This window comes from Zootoca vivipara, chromosome 6 (genome assembly GCF_965207765.1).
Source record: "Zootoca vivipara chromosome 6, rZooViv2.hap1.1, whole genome shotgun sequence".
Lineage (NCBI taxonomy): Eukaryota > Metazoa > Chordata > Lepidosauria > Squamata > Lacertidae > Zootoca > Zootoca vivipara.
The window spans coordinates 60,838,103-60,855,669 of record NC_142589.1 but is presented as its reverse complement, the minus strand read 5'-3'; the positions used below and the strand labels follow the sequence as shown (position 1 = coordinate 60,855,669).

At 43.9% G+C, this 17,567-nt stretch overlaps 1 protein-coding gene across 1 annotated transcript in view; it reads right to left on the bottom strand.

The window, feature by feature from the left end:
• The window catches only part of EXTL1 (exostosin like glycosyltransferase 1), a 68,786-nt gene extending 51,512 nt beyond the window's left edge, over positions 1 to 17,274 (bottom strand). The window contains exons 1-2 of the mRNA XM_035118061.3: positions 17,169 to 17,274; positions 14,709 to 15,672 (exon numbers count right to left, since the gene is read on the bottom strand). Of these exons, the coding sequence (XP_034973952.1) occupies positions 14,709 to 15,672; positions 17,169 to 17,184 (980 nt within the window). The 5' untranslated portion in view covers positions 17,185 to 17,274. The remainder of the gene's footprint in view (positions 1 to 14,708; positions 15,673 to 17,168) is intronic.
• Between the last annotated feature and the right edge of the window lie 293 nt (positions 17,275 to 17,567).

The window sequence follows — 17,567 nt, the reverse complement described above, 5'->3', positions numbered from 1 at the left end:
GCGATGGGGCGAGGACCCATTTAATAATGCATGAGGCGGCGAGTGTCTTTGTGCTGCTTCTGCCGATGCCTCCGTCATGTGGAGGAAATGAAAGGGGAAAAAGCCCCATCACTTCAGACTTGCCTTTAATTAATTCCTTGGAGTATGAGAAGGAGCCCAAAATAGTTACCAGGAAATGTTGCCACTGTACTCTGGAGAAGATGTGCAGCCTGCCACGAGGGCAGGAAAGCAAAGGACAATCCCTAGGCCCTGTCTCTTTCCAGGAGACCCAGGCACTGGGGTCTGGCAGGGCTAAGACTGAGGAGAAGGATGAGGGAGGAAGTCAGTTTGGGTCGCATCCTAATACAAACCTACCTAATTTGCATCTCCCCCCCCCAAAAGGAAAAATCTGTGCAAACCACAATGTAGCTATCATTCAAAATGTGCACTTTTCCAACAAGAAATATACAAGAAAATGCACGTGCTAGGAAATGCGCATAAAAATCCATGTTATTGAAAATGCGCACAAAATGCTATTTTTTATTATTTTATTAATATGTATGCATATTAGACAAAAAATACATGCAAAAATGGGTATATTGAGAGAAATGCTGGCTTAAATTCTGATCAAATTTCATGAGGACTTGAAAAATAAAGAATCACAAGTTGATGCAAAAAGGTGGTGAACTGAACTTAAGACTGGAAAAAATAGAAACTAAATTTGATAGATTCGTCCGACCCTAGGCAAGAGTATTGGTACCCATTTCCACAGCACCTTACCAGAATGTTGGGACCTAGTACGTATCCTATATGTCCCTCTTGGGGGTGGGGACACAATGCACAGTCACATGACATGTTATTTGACCTCTGAGGCCTACTAGAGCCCTTCAGAGCTTCTGGGGCTAATGGGAGTTGGAGTCCAGCAACCTGCAAAGGTTTCTCACACCTGGGTTAGCAAATAGAAGTTTATACGGTCCAGTCAACGCCCTGGATGCTGCATTCTGCATTTGTTAAATGTTTTATCCTTATTTGTTTTAACAAAAGCTGCTTCTGAAAGCACCGGCTGGCTCTTCTGGACAGCTGGCAACCTAAAACCAATCTACTTTCCTGTATCTGAGAAACATTGAACAATGTTTCCTCTCTCTCTGCCCACACTCCCCATCCACTCTACCATATGCAATGACCCCTGATTGCAGCTTTCTCGTAACACACTCAGCCATATTCCCAGGCCACTCGGTTCCTTCCAGCCAAACGGTGCCACCATAAATGCCCTTGCCTTTGGTTGCTAAGAAGCGACAGGACCTTTGTCACCTCACCTTCATCCCTGCCGCTTGGTCGCTGCACTACAGCCCCAGAGACCAAAAACAACAAGCAAACGGGATCTCACTCTCACACTCTCGCTCTCTCTTTCACACGCACAGCACAAGATGAATTGGCTTCTCTCTCCTGTTCTGACAGATACATTATCTCATCTGGCTGGTTTCACAGTTCATAGGAGAACCGGGAAGTAAAGCTTGCTTTGCAATTAACATCCTCTCTGTGCAGAAAGGCAGTGGCCAGGATGGATAGGGAAGCAGCAGGCAAAGAGTGTTGGAGATTCCCCCTTTGAGGCAGGACTAAAGAGACTTCCCAAAAGCAAGCCATTTATAGTTGAAATTCTATGCAAGTTTACTTAGGGGTGCAGCCTACTAAGATCTACTCAAAGAAGACCCATTGAAAGTAATGGACAGAAGTTAGTCTACTCTGAGTAGGACTAACATTGGCTATAAAAACCATTAGCCAGAAGTAAGTCCAACTGTGTTCAGTGGGGCTCATTCCCAGACAAGGGGCCACAGGAATGCAACTTCACAATTAAGCCATATTGGCCAGCTGGTGCCCTCCAGGTGTTGCTGGACTGCAACTCCCATCATCCCTGGCCACTGGCCATGCTGACTGGGGCTAATGGGAACTGGAGTCTAACATTTGAAGGGCACCAGGTTGTGGGAGGCTGTCTTAGCCTGTGCACCCTCTCGAAAAGATGGTACAGAAAGGCTATTCAAAAGCCATTTCGGGAACTTAGTAGGGTGTGAGAAATTACAGAACAGCACCTATCTGATAGCAAACACAAGAAATAGTCTCTTGCAGTACCTGAAAGACAACAGTTTTATTGTGGCTTTCTAAGACTACATCCCACTTCCTTGACAGCACTCAATCCATCTGATAAAAGAGGCTCCAGTCTGCCGATGTAACAATTCACCTGTGAAGCCTTTGGAGACTAGGGATGAGGAAGATATTTGATTCAGTTTGCATCTGAAGGCAAACTTACCCAATCCATACTTTCCAAAACAATACGTAAACAAAAACAACAACATCCTTGGAAACTCACATTTATCCAAATTTTGCACTGTGGTACTCCAGCCATGTGTTCAAAATATGTTCAAAAATGCATGTGCTAGGATGAAGTGCACATAAAACATCATATATTAAGGGGAACTAACACACCAAAACTCTTTGCATTGGGAGAAATTGAATAATTTTGTAAGCAAAATTGTGCATGATCAAAATTCACATTTAAATGTGGATGGATTTTGATGAGGACCTTTTTCTATTTAAAAAATGATGTGGAAAACTGAATTTACGGCTGGAAAAATGAAAGGAACACCTAATTTTGACACAAGACTCTTTGTTGGTCCACTTATGAAACATTCCAGCCTCCTATCAGAGTATTCTCTTGAGGTGCCACCTCTCACAACTTAATTATCTCCTGTATCTGATAATTGAGCTCTGTGCCTCTGTAGGGAAGCCTAACATGTGGTGAGGCTTTACCCTTTCAAAGAATCCTCTGGAGACACTCCCAACTGCTATTTGATAACTGCCTTTATGATGATGCAATTCCCCCTTTTCCCCATCTTCTATCACTTAACCTGCCAGTATCTCCAGATTATTCCTAAAGATTGCCAAATGGTTCCAAGGCTGCTTGACCCACACCTTACACTGCCCAATGGTGGGGCTTGCCCCATCTCTCTTGTACTCCCCCCACCACACACACACACACACACTTGCTTCACTAAGTACGTAAGAAGAGCCTGCTGGATTAGGCCAATAGTCCATCAATAGTGTTGGGACTGAGCTTTAAAGCCCTAAACAGCCTCAGTCCAGTATACCTGAAGGAGCGTCTCCACCTCCATCGTTCTGCCCGGACACTGAGGTCCAGTGCCGAGGGCCTTCTGGCGGTTCCCTCGCTGCGAGAAGCCAAGTTACAGGGAACCAGGCAGAGGGCCTTCTCAGTAGTGGCACCCGCCCTGTGGAACACCGTCCCACCAGATGTCAAAGAGAAAAACAACTATCAGACTTTTAGAGGACATCTGAAGGCAGCCCTGTTTAGGGAAACTTTTAATGTTTAATAAATTATTGTATTTTAATATTTCTGTTGGAAGCCGCCCAGAGTGGCTGGGGAAACCCAGCCAGATGGGTGGGGTATAAATAATAAATTATTATTATTATCTAGTCCAGCATCCTGTTCTCCAAGTGGTCAACCGGATGCCCCTGAAAGCAGGAGCTGAGTGCAACAGCCCTCTCCCCCCTTCTAGTTCCCAGCAATTGCCTCTGACTGTGGAGGCAGAGCATAGCCATAATGGCTAGTAGCCACGGATGGCCATTACATCTACAAATTTGTCTAATTCTCTTTAAAAGCCATCTAAATTGATGGCCATTGCTGCCTCCTGTGAGAACATGTTCCACAGTTGACAATGCACTGTACAAAGCAGTTCTTATTTTGTTTGTCCCAAATCCTCCAACATTCATCTTCACTGAATGTCCATGAATTCTGAGAAAGGGAGAATAGGAGGCACTGCTTCTTCCACCCCTACAGAGGAAACGGCGGGGGCTGCCCCTCGGGTCTCCTGAGCTCTGCACCTTCCCAGCATGATTCAGCATGGGCCCATTTCCTCCTGCAACAGACTTGGATTCCCAGTTCAACCATTGGGCAAGGTCAATTAGATTCCCCGCCATCCCATTCCTGATGTAGATCTTCACTCCCCACTTCTTCCGTGGTGGACAGGATACCATTTTGTGGTTTGCCTCAGGTGCCAAAATATATGGAGCTGGCACTGGGCTAGTTCATACATTCTGGTGCTCCTCTCCCTTTTGCAACTGTGCATGACCCTTCTGTTTAGAACACTCACCTCACACATGGCATGATGGTAGGGTGTCTTACATTGCCCATTCGATACCAATGTCTTTGTCTCCAGTTGTTCAGACATCCTGGGCCCTTATAGCTTAATCTCACTCTGTTGTTCTCTCATGATGTTGCAGTGGACCCCCTGGAAACTCTGACAGAGCCCAAGACTCTGGGTGCTCTCCAACAATCTGACAGACGCATTTTCCACCCTCCTGCATTCACAGGAAACATTTGGTATGTGCAAACATTTATTTGGAGGTGTAACATTTAAGGCCTGCAAATATTTGAAAATGCAACCTTCAGGAATGTGGGGCCCATAAAATCAGGCTCATTAACCCTCAGAATCCACGAGGGTGAATTATTTCCTCACAGCGTTCAGAGATCTGGTCATGGTGCGAGCCCTAAAACATCCTGAGAAGTTTGATTCAATGTTACAGGGGGCGTGCTGTTTTGCTGTGCCAGGTGAAGAGGCATCACCCTCTTTTAGGTTCTCCTATAGCCTAGAAGTAGTTAACAAAAGGTGTTTTAATAAATAGCCCATTAACCTGTTCTTGAGTACTAAAGCATTCAAAAGAACGCAATGTGCCTCTTCATAACTGGGAACCTCGATAAGGCAATGTTTGCTAAGTTAACACTTAGTTCCACTAAGTTCAAGGTGCTGGTACTGCTGTACCAAGCCCTTGCCTGGTATTGAATCCCTTCCTCTTTCAACAAGCCTTTAAAGTAGAGCTGTATCCCAGTTTGCATCTGCACTGGATTTGAATGATTTTATATCTGAAATTGGTTTTTATGTCTGAAATTCTATTTCTTAAAGTGCATTTAACATTTAATTTCCCTCCTCCTACCCCACCCCGCCCCAGACATTCCATGGAGGTTAGTATGTTCCAGTTACTTAAGTAGCAGGTAAACTTATGAAATACTTCATGCTGTTGGTTTTGATCTCTGTCCAGATCAAGCGTCTCCTCCATGTCTTCTTAACAGGTTTTTCCAAAATGAACCATGAGTTGATGGTGGCTACACTGTTTATTCAACACATAGGAAAATACCAATACTAAACTATTTCAAAGTCATTCTTGCTTTTTGTATTCCGCAGTGCTCCAAGTCCTCTCTTTGAGGAATATATATTAAACTGATTTTTGGAACTGGGATTGTCGCTGCTGCACTCAGGCCCCCCTTGCAGGCTTCCCACAGCCACCATGTCAGCCATTGTGAGAACAGGATGCTGGACTAGATGAACCAATTGCCTGATCCAGCATGCTCAACTTAGGTTCTTATGTCCCTAAGTTGTTTTGTTGGTTTTTCCATTAGGGCTACGCTCTACACCCTCTCCCACTGTGCCACTAAATTCATGTCGGTAGCCATCTTCCAAGGTTGAGTAATTAGCAGTCTAGTGAAACTGCTTTTATTGCTGGGGTTTTTTATGGATAAGCACTTTGAGCTGTTTCATAGAAAGCGATTTGTGCATAGAATTAAATAAATAAAATACATAATTCTTACTGTCTTGAAAGGTGCTCATGGCGGGGTGAGGAAAGCAGCATGGATTTAGATTGCAACTGTGCATATTAATATGCATGTGTACTATGAGATTTCCTTACTCAGATACTTAACTGAATAACATGTGTGGCATGCATGTCTCTTATAAGAACATCAGAAGAGCCACGTTGGAGCAGGCCAGGGGCCCATTTAACCCACCATCCCATTCTCACAGTTGTCAACCAGGTGCCTGTGGGAAGCCCACAAGCAGGGCAGGAATGCAAGAGCTCTTCCACTTGTGTTCTAGTATTCAGAAGCATGCTACCTCCAGCTGGCGTTAGAACCTAGCCATTGTCTCTCTTAGCCATTGCTAGCCTTATCCTCCAGCATCACTCCCAAAATTACAAGAAAATGTTACTGGTGAATAGAGATAGGCCACGTGCACACCATACATTTAGAGCACTATTATACCCACATTTAAAGCCCTGTTACACCACTTTAACAGTCATGGTTTTCCCCAAAGAATCTTAGGAATAATAACTGGTTAAGGCATACCCTCCAACATTTATCCAATAGGGACATTCTAAAGAAAAGCAGGACATTCCAGGATCAAATCAGAAACCGGGACGGCTTCTGTAAATCCAGGACTGTCCCTGGAGGAGGAGGAGGAGGAGGAGGAGGAGGAGGAGGAGGAGGAGGAGGAGGAAGAGGAGGAGGAAGAGGAGAAGGAGAAGGAGAAGGAGAAGGAGAAGGAGAAGGAGAAGGAGAAGGAGAAGGAGAAGGAGAAGGAGAAGGAGAAGGAGAAGGAGAAGGAGAAGGAGAAGAAGAAGAAGAAGAAGAAGAAGAAGAAGAAGAAGAAGAAGAAGAAGAAGAAGAAGAGGAGGAGGAGGAGGAGGAGGAGGAGGAGGAGGAGTTTGGATTTGATATCCCGCTTTATCACTACCTGAAGGAGTCTCAAAGCAGCTAACAATCTCCTTTCCCCTCCTCCCCCACAACAGACACCCTGTGAGGTGGGTGGGGCTGAGAGACTTCAGAGAAGTGTGACTAGCCCAAGGTCACCCAGCAGCTGCATGTGGAGGAGCGGAGACGTGAACCCGGTTCCCCAGATTACGAGTCTACCACTCTTAACCACTACACCACACTGGCTCTTGGAGGACACTTGGAGGGTCTGTTAAGGGTACCAAGAGATATTAGGAGACACCATCCCCCCCCCCATTCCCTTCACGGAGTTACAGTTCCGAGAATTCCCTAAGAAAGTTGTTGTTTAGTCGTGTCCGACTCTTCATGACCCCTAAGAAAGAGGGGGTGACTATTAAACCACTCTGGAATTGTAGAATTAAGGGGAATAGGAGTCTCCAACAGCTCTCAGTACCCTTAACAAACTACAGATCCCAAGACTGACAGATTCGCCCATCCGTATATCAGGGAGATCAAAACGGCAGCTCCAAGTCATCCAGCAATGATCACTGCAATGCCTGCAGCCATGGGCAAGCCTGCAGGAGTCCCCCAAAACCTGGAATCAGTGCTGATCATTAAGGTAGTCTCTGTACTCAGATCTCTGTGCAATCGGTATGAATTCCAAATGTCACTCTTCTCTCTGTAAAAATGGTGATGACCCCCACTATGTGTCAGTAGTCTAATGCTTTACTATCTGCCTGACAATGTCAGAAATTTCTCTGATATCAAATTTCATTATCTTTTCTCCCTTCTTCTTCCCTCCGGCTTCTAAGTATTATCTTTAATTTGTATTTTTTTTTCTCTAGACGGTTTAGTGATTTGAATTTTAACCTCTGAATGAATTGCATGTTTTGTTATTCTGTTTTACCTGCACGGCTTAATGTTACAATGAACATTAAAATAATAATTTTTAAAAGAGCTGAAATCCACATCAGAAATACGTTGCTTGGTTACTATTTATATTCTGGTTCCATTTAGTTAAAACGATTGCTTAATGTTTTCAAGATCATAGCAGATGCCAAATTAAAAATTAGTGGATTTGATGCATTTATATATTCCACATTATTCTTGTACACAAATGCCCAACCTTCTGGGGCTAGAAACTCTGCTTGGTTTATGGACTTCCCGTAACAATCAGGGAACAAACGAATTAATTTGAACATGACCTCAGATTTCCAGAGGCTCAAGTTGTAAAACATCCCATTTTACCTCTCCCTTAATAAGGACTAGGAATAGTCCTTATTATTAATTCTTTCTGTACTATGCCAATTCTTGTTTGGTGATTTATGATGTTAGATATTTGTGGATTATTCTGTTAAACTATTGTGTTTTCATCATTTTGACCACATTGTTTTTATTAGTAAGCTCAATGCTCAGAGGTAGGAAGGGAAAATAATATGACAAAACAAATAAATAAATGAAAGATGCCAATCATTCATTGTACCATCAGATACTCCTCACACCTGCTGAACACGCATGCCAGTGTTGTGCTGTGGTCACTGTTGAACTAGAACCTTGGAGCTCACGTTTTAAATCCCATCTCAGTCATGAAGCTCGCTGGGTGAACTTGGGCTGGTCACTGTCCTTCTGCCTAACCTTTTCATTTGATGTTTTAATGCAGATTGTAAACTGCTTTGAGATTCCCCCCCCCCTAAAAACATAAAGCAGTATAGAAATGAAATGAATAATAATAATACCTCACAGGGTTGTTGTGAGGAAAAAACGAAAAGGGGTTGAACCAGGGAGGAAAGGTAGGATTTAAATTTAATAATAAATAAATGAAATAAATTCCAAAATGAGATACAGTTTTCAGTCAACTTCAGAGAAGCATATTTGACTGACTTAATAAATGCAAGAAGGAAGAGAGGGAATGGGATACTTTCTCCTGGAGCGGCTGGCAGGTAGGCCAGCACTCAGAGGAGCCAGTCTTCTGGCATCACAGTTTTCTGAGACAGGGCACAGCACACACAACAAGAGTGCACTGGTAGAGCCAATCCAGTGTTCCTACTGGTCTGCTTGCACTGCACCGATCTGAGAGTTGTTAGCAGCCCCTTATTCCCCCGCACAGTTCTAAATCCCAGAATGGTTTCACAGTCCATCACTCTTTCCAAAGGAATTCTGGGAACTGTAAGACAGTGAGGGAAATGAGGGTTTCCTAACAATGACTGGTTCTCTTAACTCCTCCCAGGATTCTTTGAGGTAGCCATGACTGTTTAAAGTACAGTGGTACCTCAGTTTATGAACACAATTGGTTCCGGAAGTCTGTTCATAAACTGAAGCGTTCATAAACTAAAGCGAACTTTCCCATTGAAAGTAATGGAAAGTGGATTAATCCGTTCCAGACGGTCCGCGGAGTAACCGTTCATAAACTGAAGCGAACTTTTCCATTGAAAGTAATGCAAAATGGATTAATCCGTTCCAGACGGGTCCGCGAAGTACTTAAACTGAAGCGTTCATAAACTGAAACATGGGTGTAATTGGTTCCGGAAGTCTGTTCATAAACTGAAGCGTTCATAAACTGAAGCGAACTTTCCCATTAAAAGTAATGGAAAGTGAATTAATCCGTTCCAGATGGGTCCACGGCGTTCATAAACCGAAAATTCATAAACCGAGGTGTTCATAAACCGAGGTTCCACTGTACTGTAGTATGATACTGCTTTACTCTATATACGCCCATTTGACAGCTTCAATTTGTGGAACTGGCACATAATGTGCCACAAAATGCCCTCTCCACATTTGTAAGAACTCAATATTTTAGTGTGGCAGCCCCTACATTTTGGAACTTCCTGCCTACTGATACCAGGCAAGAGCCGTCACTCTACTCTTTTTGGCGCCTGCTAAAAACATTTTGTTTAGACAAGCCTACCTAGTTGTTTAGAAAGTTGACGTAACTTTTTGAAAGTCTTCCATTGTTGTTGTTAATTTTTCTTATTTTATTGCTTTTTCTTTTTTTGTAAACAAGGGTGTACAATTTTTTTATGAAATAAATAAGTGCATTGTGCCAGGTGGGTCTTGAGTTTGAAACAAAAGGGCTGCTTCGTGCATCCACATTCGTCACATGAGAATTTCTGCGTCAAGTGACGGTGTGCATGTGCAAATGACTCACCGGAGGTCAGGCACCCACACACAGGAATTTCATATTCCTTCTGCATCGTCTCAAAACCCAGTAATCTAGTAGAGTCTGTTCACACATCTGGCAACGAGCCATCAAGTGTTGTGTAATCAAAGCGATGTCCTTTCATGTGTGAACTGGCAACCAAGAGCTTTTTCTAGGTTGAGTGTAATCCAATATTTACTACAGAAAAATCACACAATGAAAGCATGATTCATCACGGCTGGAGGCCTGGTTTTTGTTGTTGCTGTTGTTTGTTTTTAAAAGAGTCCTGTCCAAGAAAAAGAGGAGCAGGTTATCTCACCTTTAATTTGGCTAGATTATTTGACCTTTCCCGAAGAGCTGCCTGGGAATCCCTGAATTTCTAGACACTTCATCTTCTTCCACCCCATCAAGAAAATTGAGTAGTGGTGTACTTGGGGATGGCGTGGAAGAGACAGGAATGATCACGGAAATTATTCGCCATCTGTTATGTTCCTTGAAACTAAGAGTTAAGCTCTATGCCAGCAGAAGCCTGCTGATTTCAACAAACTTGAAAGGTCAGCAAACAAACCAAAACCCCTGATCATTTATCCCGGGCTTTGGTCATTCAAACCCCCTAGCTTTCCTGATTCAACATATATATCATGTGGTGAAATTTCATCTGTGTCATGACATTTTTGAAGGAAGGCACACTCCCAAGCCTTCAGGTTTTTGGTTAAGCAGGTACAAACCTTGATTAAAAAAAAGAGCTTTGCATTGTGGAACCTCAAAGTTTGACACGTTTATTATAGCACAAGATTTCCTGTGTCTAATGAAGTGAACTGTATGTCACCAAAAATTATTATTATTATTACTAATTTAATTTCTATTCCTCCTTCCTCCAATAGCAGCCCTGGGCAGCAAAACACCAAAGTAGTAAAACAATGCCATGATAAAATAATATAAAACCATATTGGAAACATATTGGAAAAAATTAAAACATCTAAATTTTTTAAAAACAGGCAGAGTTCAAAACAGCTAATAATTGCAAGGCCCTAGTACAGTACCTTGAAGTGGGCCTAGTAGCTTTCAGAACCGGTAACACAAGGTCCTGTCAGACTGCCCCACTAACCGGCCTAGCAGCTGCATTCTGTACCACCAGCAGCCTCTGGGCTGTCTTTTGACATAATAAATGTGCTAGTCTTGAAGATGTCACAAGAGTCTTCTGCCCAGACCTAATTTTTTATCAAAATGCCTGGATTTCCCAAAGATCTGGGGTCCAGGTCTTTTAAATACTTGAAGTCACAGTGAAGATTTTATGCACTCTTTAAACACCATTGATCCAAGCTTTAGCACTGCTGGTATATTCAGCAAAAGAGACTAACCCTCCTCATTCTTCAACAAGAAGAATTTTACAGGATGACCAGCTCAAACAATATCTTTAATGCTTATTGAAGTCCAAAAAGAAAAATAATAATAAATCAAAGAGTGGTCAGAAAGGCCCCAGGACTCACATACAAGAGAAAAAAAGGGGAATCAACTATCTTCCAGTTTTCAAAAGATTGCTTGCCTGGTCCCTTTGAGTAAATTCTGACTTGCCCAGGGCTAGTAGCTACTTATAGTGTTGTCTTGCATCTCATCCAGTATACAATAAGCCATGGTTTCCCAAACTTGAGTCTCCAGCTGTTTCTGGACTACAACTCCCATCATCCCTAGCTGATGGGAACTGTAGTCCAAAAACAGGTAGAGACCCAAGTTTGGGAAACATTGCAATAAGCAAAGAGCTCCATGTCACAATTGAAAGAATACCAGATTGTTCTCTCTAAGCTTTAGAATCTAATGGTCTGCATGGCAAAAGGGGATAAAATATTATTAAAATATCCAAATCATTTAAAGCAGCCTTCACCAACCTGGTGCCCCCTAGATGTTTTGGACCAGAACCCCCAGCAGCCCTAGCCAGCATGTGCTTCTCTTTTGAAAATATTAATATCCTACCCAAGAAATAGAATAATAGGTTCACCCTGTGCAGGCATCCTCCAAGAGAGTAAAGTCAACATGCAGGGGGTGGGATTGTACCCCTGGCTGTGACCTCTAGGCGTTGATTGGGCCTTTTGCACAACTCGGCTAGGCATTGTGAAGAGGCTCTGTACACAAGGTCTGAACAACACGTTGGAGGTCAGAGGGTGCAATTCCATCCCCTCTCCATGCATGGGCTGTATCCACTTCAAGGAAGTCTGGGCAGGGCTTTGTTCTGTCTATTGCATGACAAATAAATAGGTGATTCTCTCTGTAGACCAGAATATAACATTTCAACTTGACTTCTGAAAATTGGATTTGCCATATAGTACCTATCTACATAAGTTATATCATTTTTTGTATGGGGCATCACTCAAGAATTTATCTTGGTTAGTCACGTAGACAGAACTTTGTCCTATAAGGTGGCCCAAAAATATTTAAGTGAATAAACCAAAGGGAATTAAAATAATCATAAAGATGTATCCAATTGTGTCACTGTGTGAACAGAATGGACTTCTACATGTGCAACCAGAACTTTCCCTTTCTCTTTCTTTCTTTATTTCCTCCCCCACCCCCACCCCAATGGACTCCCTATGTGTATGTGCTCTTGAAAGTTGGCGGACTCTCCAGAGCAGATTTGGCCCTCAATCATCATAATATAATTTTAATAATAATAATAATAATAATAATAATGTATTATTTATACCCCATCCCATCTAGCAGAGAGAGGAAGAGGAGAGACTCCACTGCAGAACAACTCACAGAATTTCCTGGTCATGTCAGTTAACATCAGAGGCGGCCCATGACTAGATGTTAGTGACAAGGCACTTTCTTGAAAGTAGTGATAATCTTGTAAACCTCCTTGATTATTCAGCATTTGGCAACTCACCCATCAATGGTTAACACTATTTCGGATGGGTTAATGACTGACGCATCCCAAATATTATTAAAACAAATGACTGGGACCAGTGATGCGCTTAAGACACAATCCAAAGACACACCCCACTTATTTACACATGTTTACTCAGAATTAACTTTCACCAAGTTCAGTGGGCTTGTTCCCTACTCAAGTGTACACCACATTACAGTAGCCTTCATAAGCCTGTCCGACTACGATCAGGGAGACCCGTGTTCAAATCACCGCTCAGCCATTAATTCTCTCACCTACTTCGAGGATAAAATGGGGGGGGGAACCACCACATATGCCATCTTGAGCTCCTTGGAGGAAAGTTGGGATATAAATAAATTATACAACACCCATCAGCTCCAGCCAAAGGCTAGGGTTGCCAGACTCAATAGAGGACAGGACTTCTGTGCCTTTAATTGCCCTGCTCTCTTTTGAGTCTGGAAACCTTAAAGAGAAACCAGCAGACCCTTTGCTTGAAAATGAAACAAAAGGTCTGCTGGTTTCTCTTTAAGGTTTCCAGACTCAAAAGAGAGCAGGGCAATTAAAGGCACAGAAGTCCTGTCCTCTATTGAGTCTGGCAACCCTATCAAAGGCTGTATTAGAGCTTCAGACTTCCTTAAGTCCCTTATAACTACTTTCTCATCTATGTGCTTAGCTCCTTCTCACTAAAATCAGTTATGCAGCTGTCGTACTCACACTTATTTGAGAGCAAATCCCAGTGCATACTGTGGGGTTTACTTCTGAATAAAGCATGCATACAATCAGGATCAGACTTATAGCTGCCTTACATCACCTGGAACATGATGGGTTTTTAATTGCCCTGAGTCATTCGTTAGAATACTGAGAACATGAGTGCACTATTTTAAATTGCTTTAAAAGAAAAATTCTTAGCATTCATTGGCTCAATAGTTTTTGAAATAATGATGGCAATAACAGATTAAGTCTTAAGAAGCCCAGAGACAGTGAACAGAAGTCCAAATTCATTATGCATTTTAGATTCTGATAAAATATTTCTGAAAAAGGGTTTCAATTGGATCAATAATTCCAGAACAAGAATCAATGTTATGTCACAGATGAAGTATCCAAAACATCTAGTGCCTCGAGTCCCTATGCCTTTCTGAAAATGATATGCAAGTTATACCAATTTGCCTAAAATAAAAACACGCGGACTATCTGAAAGTAAAAGAGTAACTGCTGCCTGCAGTGTTGAACATGAAGCACTTTTATTAAGGCCAATTAGCACTGAAAGGAAGCCTGCAAGTCAGGCTTAGCTGTTCAGAAGAGAAAGAAAGAAAGAAAAAGAAAAAGGAGGCAAATATTTGTTTAGCCGTCTCCAAGATGCTATAGAAGAACATAAAAGACTAAAGAAGATAGTTTACGCCCAGTAAATTATGCAAAGTAGTGCAGACCACATAAGTTTGCATGATAAAAATGAAGAGTACCAAGGCTTGGATATAGAAACGGCCTTCCGTCTTCTACCCCAATCCCAGAAATATGGGAGTTGGCTGCAGAGACTCAGCATTGAGAGGATAGCACTCTGCACGTGTTAAGAGGCACACTCTTCTTTACTATCATTTCACACATCCAGAGCTAAGCTCTGGCGGTGACAAAGCTTCCAGGGACAAACCCTATTGAGGAGTGGCTCAACCAAAGCCCTAGAAGTTTGAGCAAACAAACCTGGCAACATTCACACAAGGTTATGCTGACACATCATTACATTAGGGTCACGCTACAAATCCACGTAACAAGGCTTTCGAGATATCTTAGCTTTTTGATCCTGGAAATTCTGTCACACTTGCATTTTTTAATTGCTGAGTCCTCTGTTTGCCTCACTGCGTGAACATCTGCACCTAAGCATATTAGAAGCAAATTATAGGACTCACCCAACACATTTCAATGCCTGAGGTGAGAAATAAAAATCACACCTCACACATGCTTATTAAAACGGGACATGGCTGATTGGGAAATTGTTTTGTACAAGCCTTGTTGGAAGGAGTACATGCTCTTGGCACAGGACTTCTGCAGAATTTTCCTGTGGATCCTGACCCATGTTGATCATAGCCGCTGGCATCCCTCACTACTGCCCTAAACCTTGCCTTGTGGTATGACCTGCCCCAGAGAGTCATAAAAAGTATCGCACTTACTTTTCGTAGTCTTTATTATCCTTGTCACACCGCTTATCCTTGTGTTTCACCCAGTCTTTGCCATGTTTACATGTGGTCAGGGAAATTATATCTTTGCCATTGTGGATATGGTGGAGGGCATTCCTGGTGTCTGAACCAATACCGGTCAGGTACCTTTTCCCTTTGAAAACCAAGAGGTACTTTTTCTTCGGAGGGACAGAGGTCTTTTGCAGCCAGCCCCTCTCCCCACCTTTCCGGGGATGGTCCTTTGAAAACAAAGGGATGGAGATATCAAAACCAGGCCGGAAGTTCTCCACGTAAAAGCTCGCCTTGGCTAGGATAGCCTGACCAATGTCAAAGCCCAGGTCTTCGGTGTAATTAGGCCACGTGCCAGAATAAAGGTTAAATATGAGGTGGTTGCGGCCATCGTTCCAAAGAGGGAAAGCTTGGATTTTTTCATTGATGTTGTGGACATACTGTACAGAGAGGTGGTCCCTGTCCAGAGTGTCAATGTTTAGGACAAAGAGACAGGCTTCTTCGGGATTGGAGGTATAATACCGCGACTCTTCAATGGACGTGATGATTTTGAGGTAACTTTCTGAGACAGGGTCCCCTCTTTCCAAGGGGTAGACAAAGACTTTGAACCCATGCTCCCTACACTTGGAAAAATCAAAGCAAGTGTCCATGCGGCATCTGCTGTTCTTGTAGATGCTTCTCCTCAACTCCCTCCGGGTTTTGAGGGACAGCTCAGCATGGTCCCCATCATCACTCTGGAGCTCTTCAGGATCTGCAAAGTTCTTCAGAAGAAATCCATCTGCCCAACGGGGCCAGCTCTTTAGCCCTCCAGCTTTCTTGCTAGAGAAGAATGGGAGGCGCCTGATTTGGTCTCCAAATAAGAAAAGCAGAAGCCAGGTGGCAAAGAAAGTCATGAAAATGTATTTTTTCCGGGCCTGCATAGGTTCATACAGAACCCTCAACTCTTTCTCTGAAAAAAGGAGGCCAGGTTGGTCATTCAGTCAATCCAGAAAGGAAAAATTATTCAGGCAGCATTCAAAAGATGCAAGTAAATCAACTGGAGATAAGCAGGAGCCCAAATCTCAAAACTAGTGGAGAGGGGTGTCAATCATGCTGGTAGAAGGACCTGGAAAACTGTATTAACCTTTCCAAACCCTTTCCCATCTTCTCTCTCACACACACAGGCACCGGTGCTCCTTCCACTTTTTGAAGTTCGGTTTCCTCCTTTTCCTGTGCCTCAATGGCAACCCTTTCTTCTCCTTCAGAGCAGCACCACTTAAGTTCTGCTATATGCAGCCTACCTTATCTTTGAAGATGGCAAAGCATTGCCGGGTAATGTTTTTTAATCGCAGTTTGCAACCACCCTGAACTGAAATGATTGTTACTATTTTTCCCCTTGCCACTTCCTGGTGTGAGTCTTGTGCTGCGGCTTTAAATCCACAGTGAGGCTGCCCTCTTTTTCCTCCCTCTTCAGATTTAAGAAAAAAGCAAGTCGCCCTATGCCTTTTGTATATTGCTTTCAAACCACTCTCTTGCCCAGTCTGCGGTTGCAGATTTGTTTTGTTGCTCTTAAGTCCCGGTATCAGTTTCGGGGACGCCACAGCCCTGCCTCTTTCTGCTACGCACACCCCTCTGGGGAGTTCACCCTGTCCTACTCTCAACAGATCAGCCTCTCTCTGGATATCTGACTCTGTAGCCTGAGGGTCGGCCTCTCCTCACACGCCGGCCGGATCCGAATCGGATCCTTTGCCGTTAAAGACTCGCACCGGCGGACTTCAGCAGCTTCTGCCATGGACGGAAGACCCACCGAGCCACGGGTTCCGGGGCCACGTTTCTCAGGCGCCTCGTCAAGTGTCAAGGAGTGTCTGAGATGCCCCTTTTCCAGCGATGTCCATCGACCCCGCTTCTTTCTCTCCCACCCCCTCCTTTTTAGCTTGCTCAGGAGTTACAACAAGCTTACATTCCCAGCCTCATTACAGAAGCCTTTTGGAGGTCCTTTAAGACTAAGCTGCGTTTTTGATATATTAATCTCCTTCTCTTTCCCTTGATCTCCTTTAGTTTATATTCCCCCTCCCGCGCCTCCTTTCTCTCTGATTGAAGTTATTTCTGTCCCTGAGCGGTTCTGTTTCGCTCTCTTAAAAAAAAGGAAAGAACAAAAAATCAACCTGTCACTTTTCTCCATCGGCTCGGACGTTAGAAGAACCCGATCCCCGCCTGCTTTTGCCCCGTGGGATCTGATCCCTCTACTTGGAGTTGCACTGGCCTCATGATATGCGCCGGGAGAATTCCTCGGAATAAATCCTGCGGGGCGCCAACCCTGGGCTCAGCACCGCCGCCACCTCGCCACACACCTAACTGTCTCTGGATCGCTGCGTGCCGCGCTCTCCTATGCCATTATTCATTCCGCGTCACACTCCGTTGACCGGCCCTCTTGCTCCAGTCAATAAAGCAACAAATGGCATTCACCTCTCCTCTCCTCCATCCTGCATCTCGGCTGCTCTTAAACCGCTGGACCGCTCATCTCTCTGTCTGGCAGCCCCATCTCGCCTCCTGCTAACCAGCATCTGGTCCTTGCACACAGCGTTCCAATTCCACCTTCACAACATTCCACCCCGGCCACGCCCCCCTCGCCTGCCATTCGCTCTCCGCCTACCAAAAAGGCGTGGCTGCCTAATAACCCTTTCCTCGCCTTGAGGGGTGGAGGGGAAGACCTTGTTTTTGTGGGGGGTGGGAATTGAAGCCTTTTACATTTTTTCCCTTCCCATTGGCTGCTGCCAGTGCTGCTCCACGTCGAAAAGTGCCGGTCCACGTGGCCAGAGTTGCCCACCACCCAGGCAAAACGGTAGCTCGGCGGTGGAGCACGTG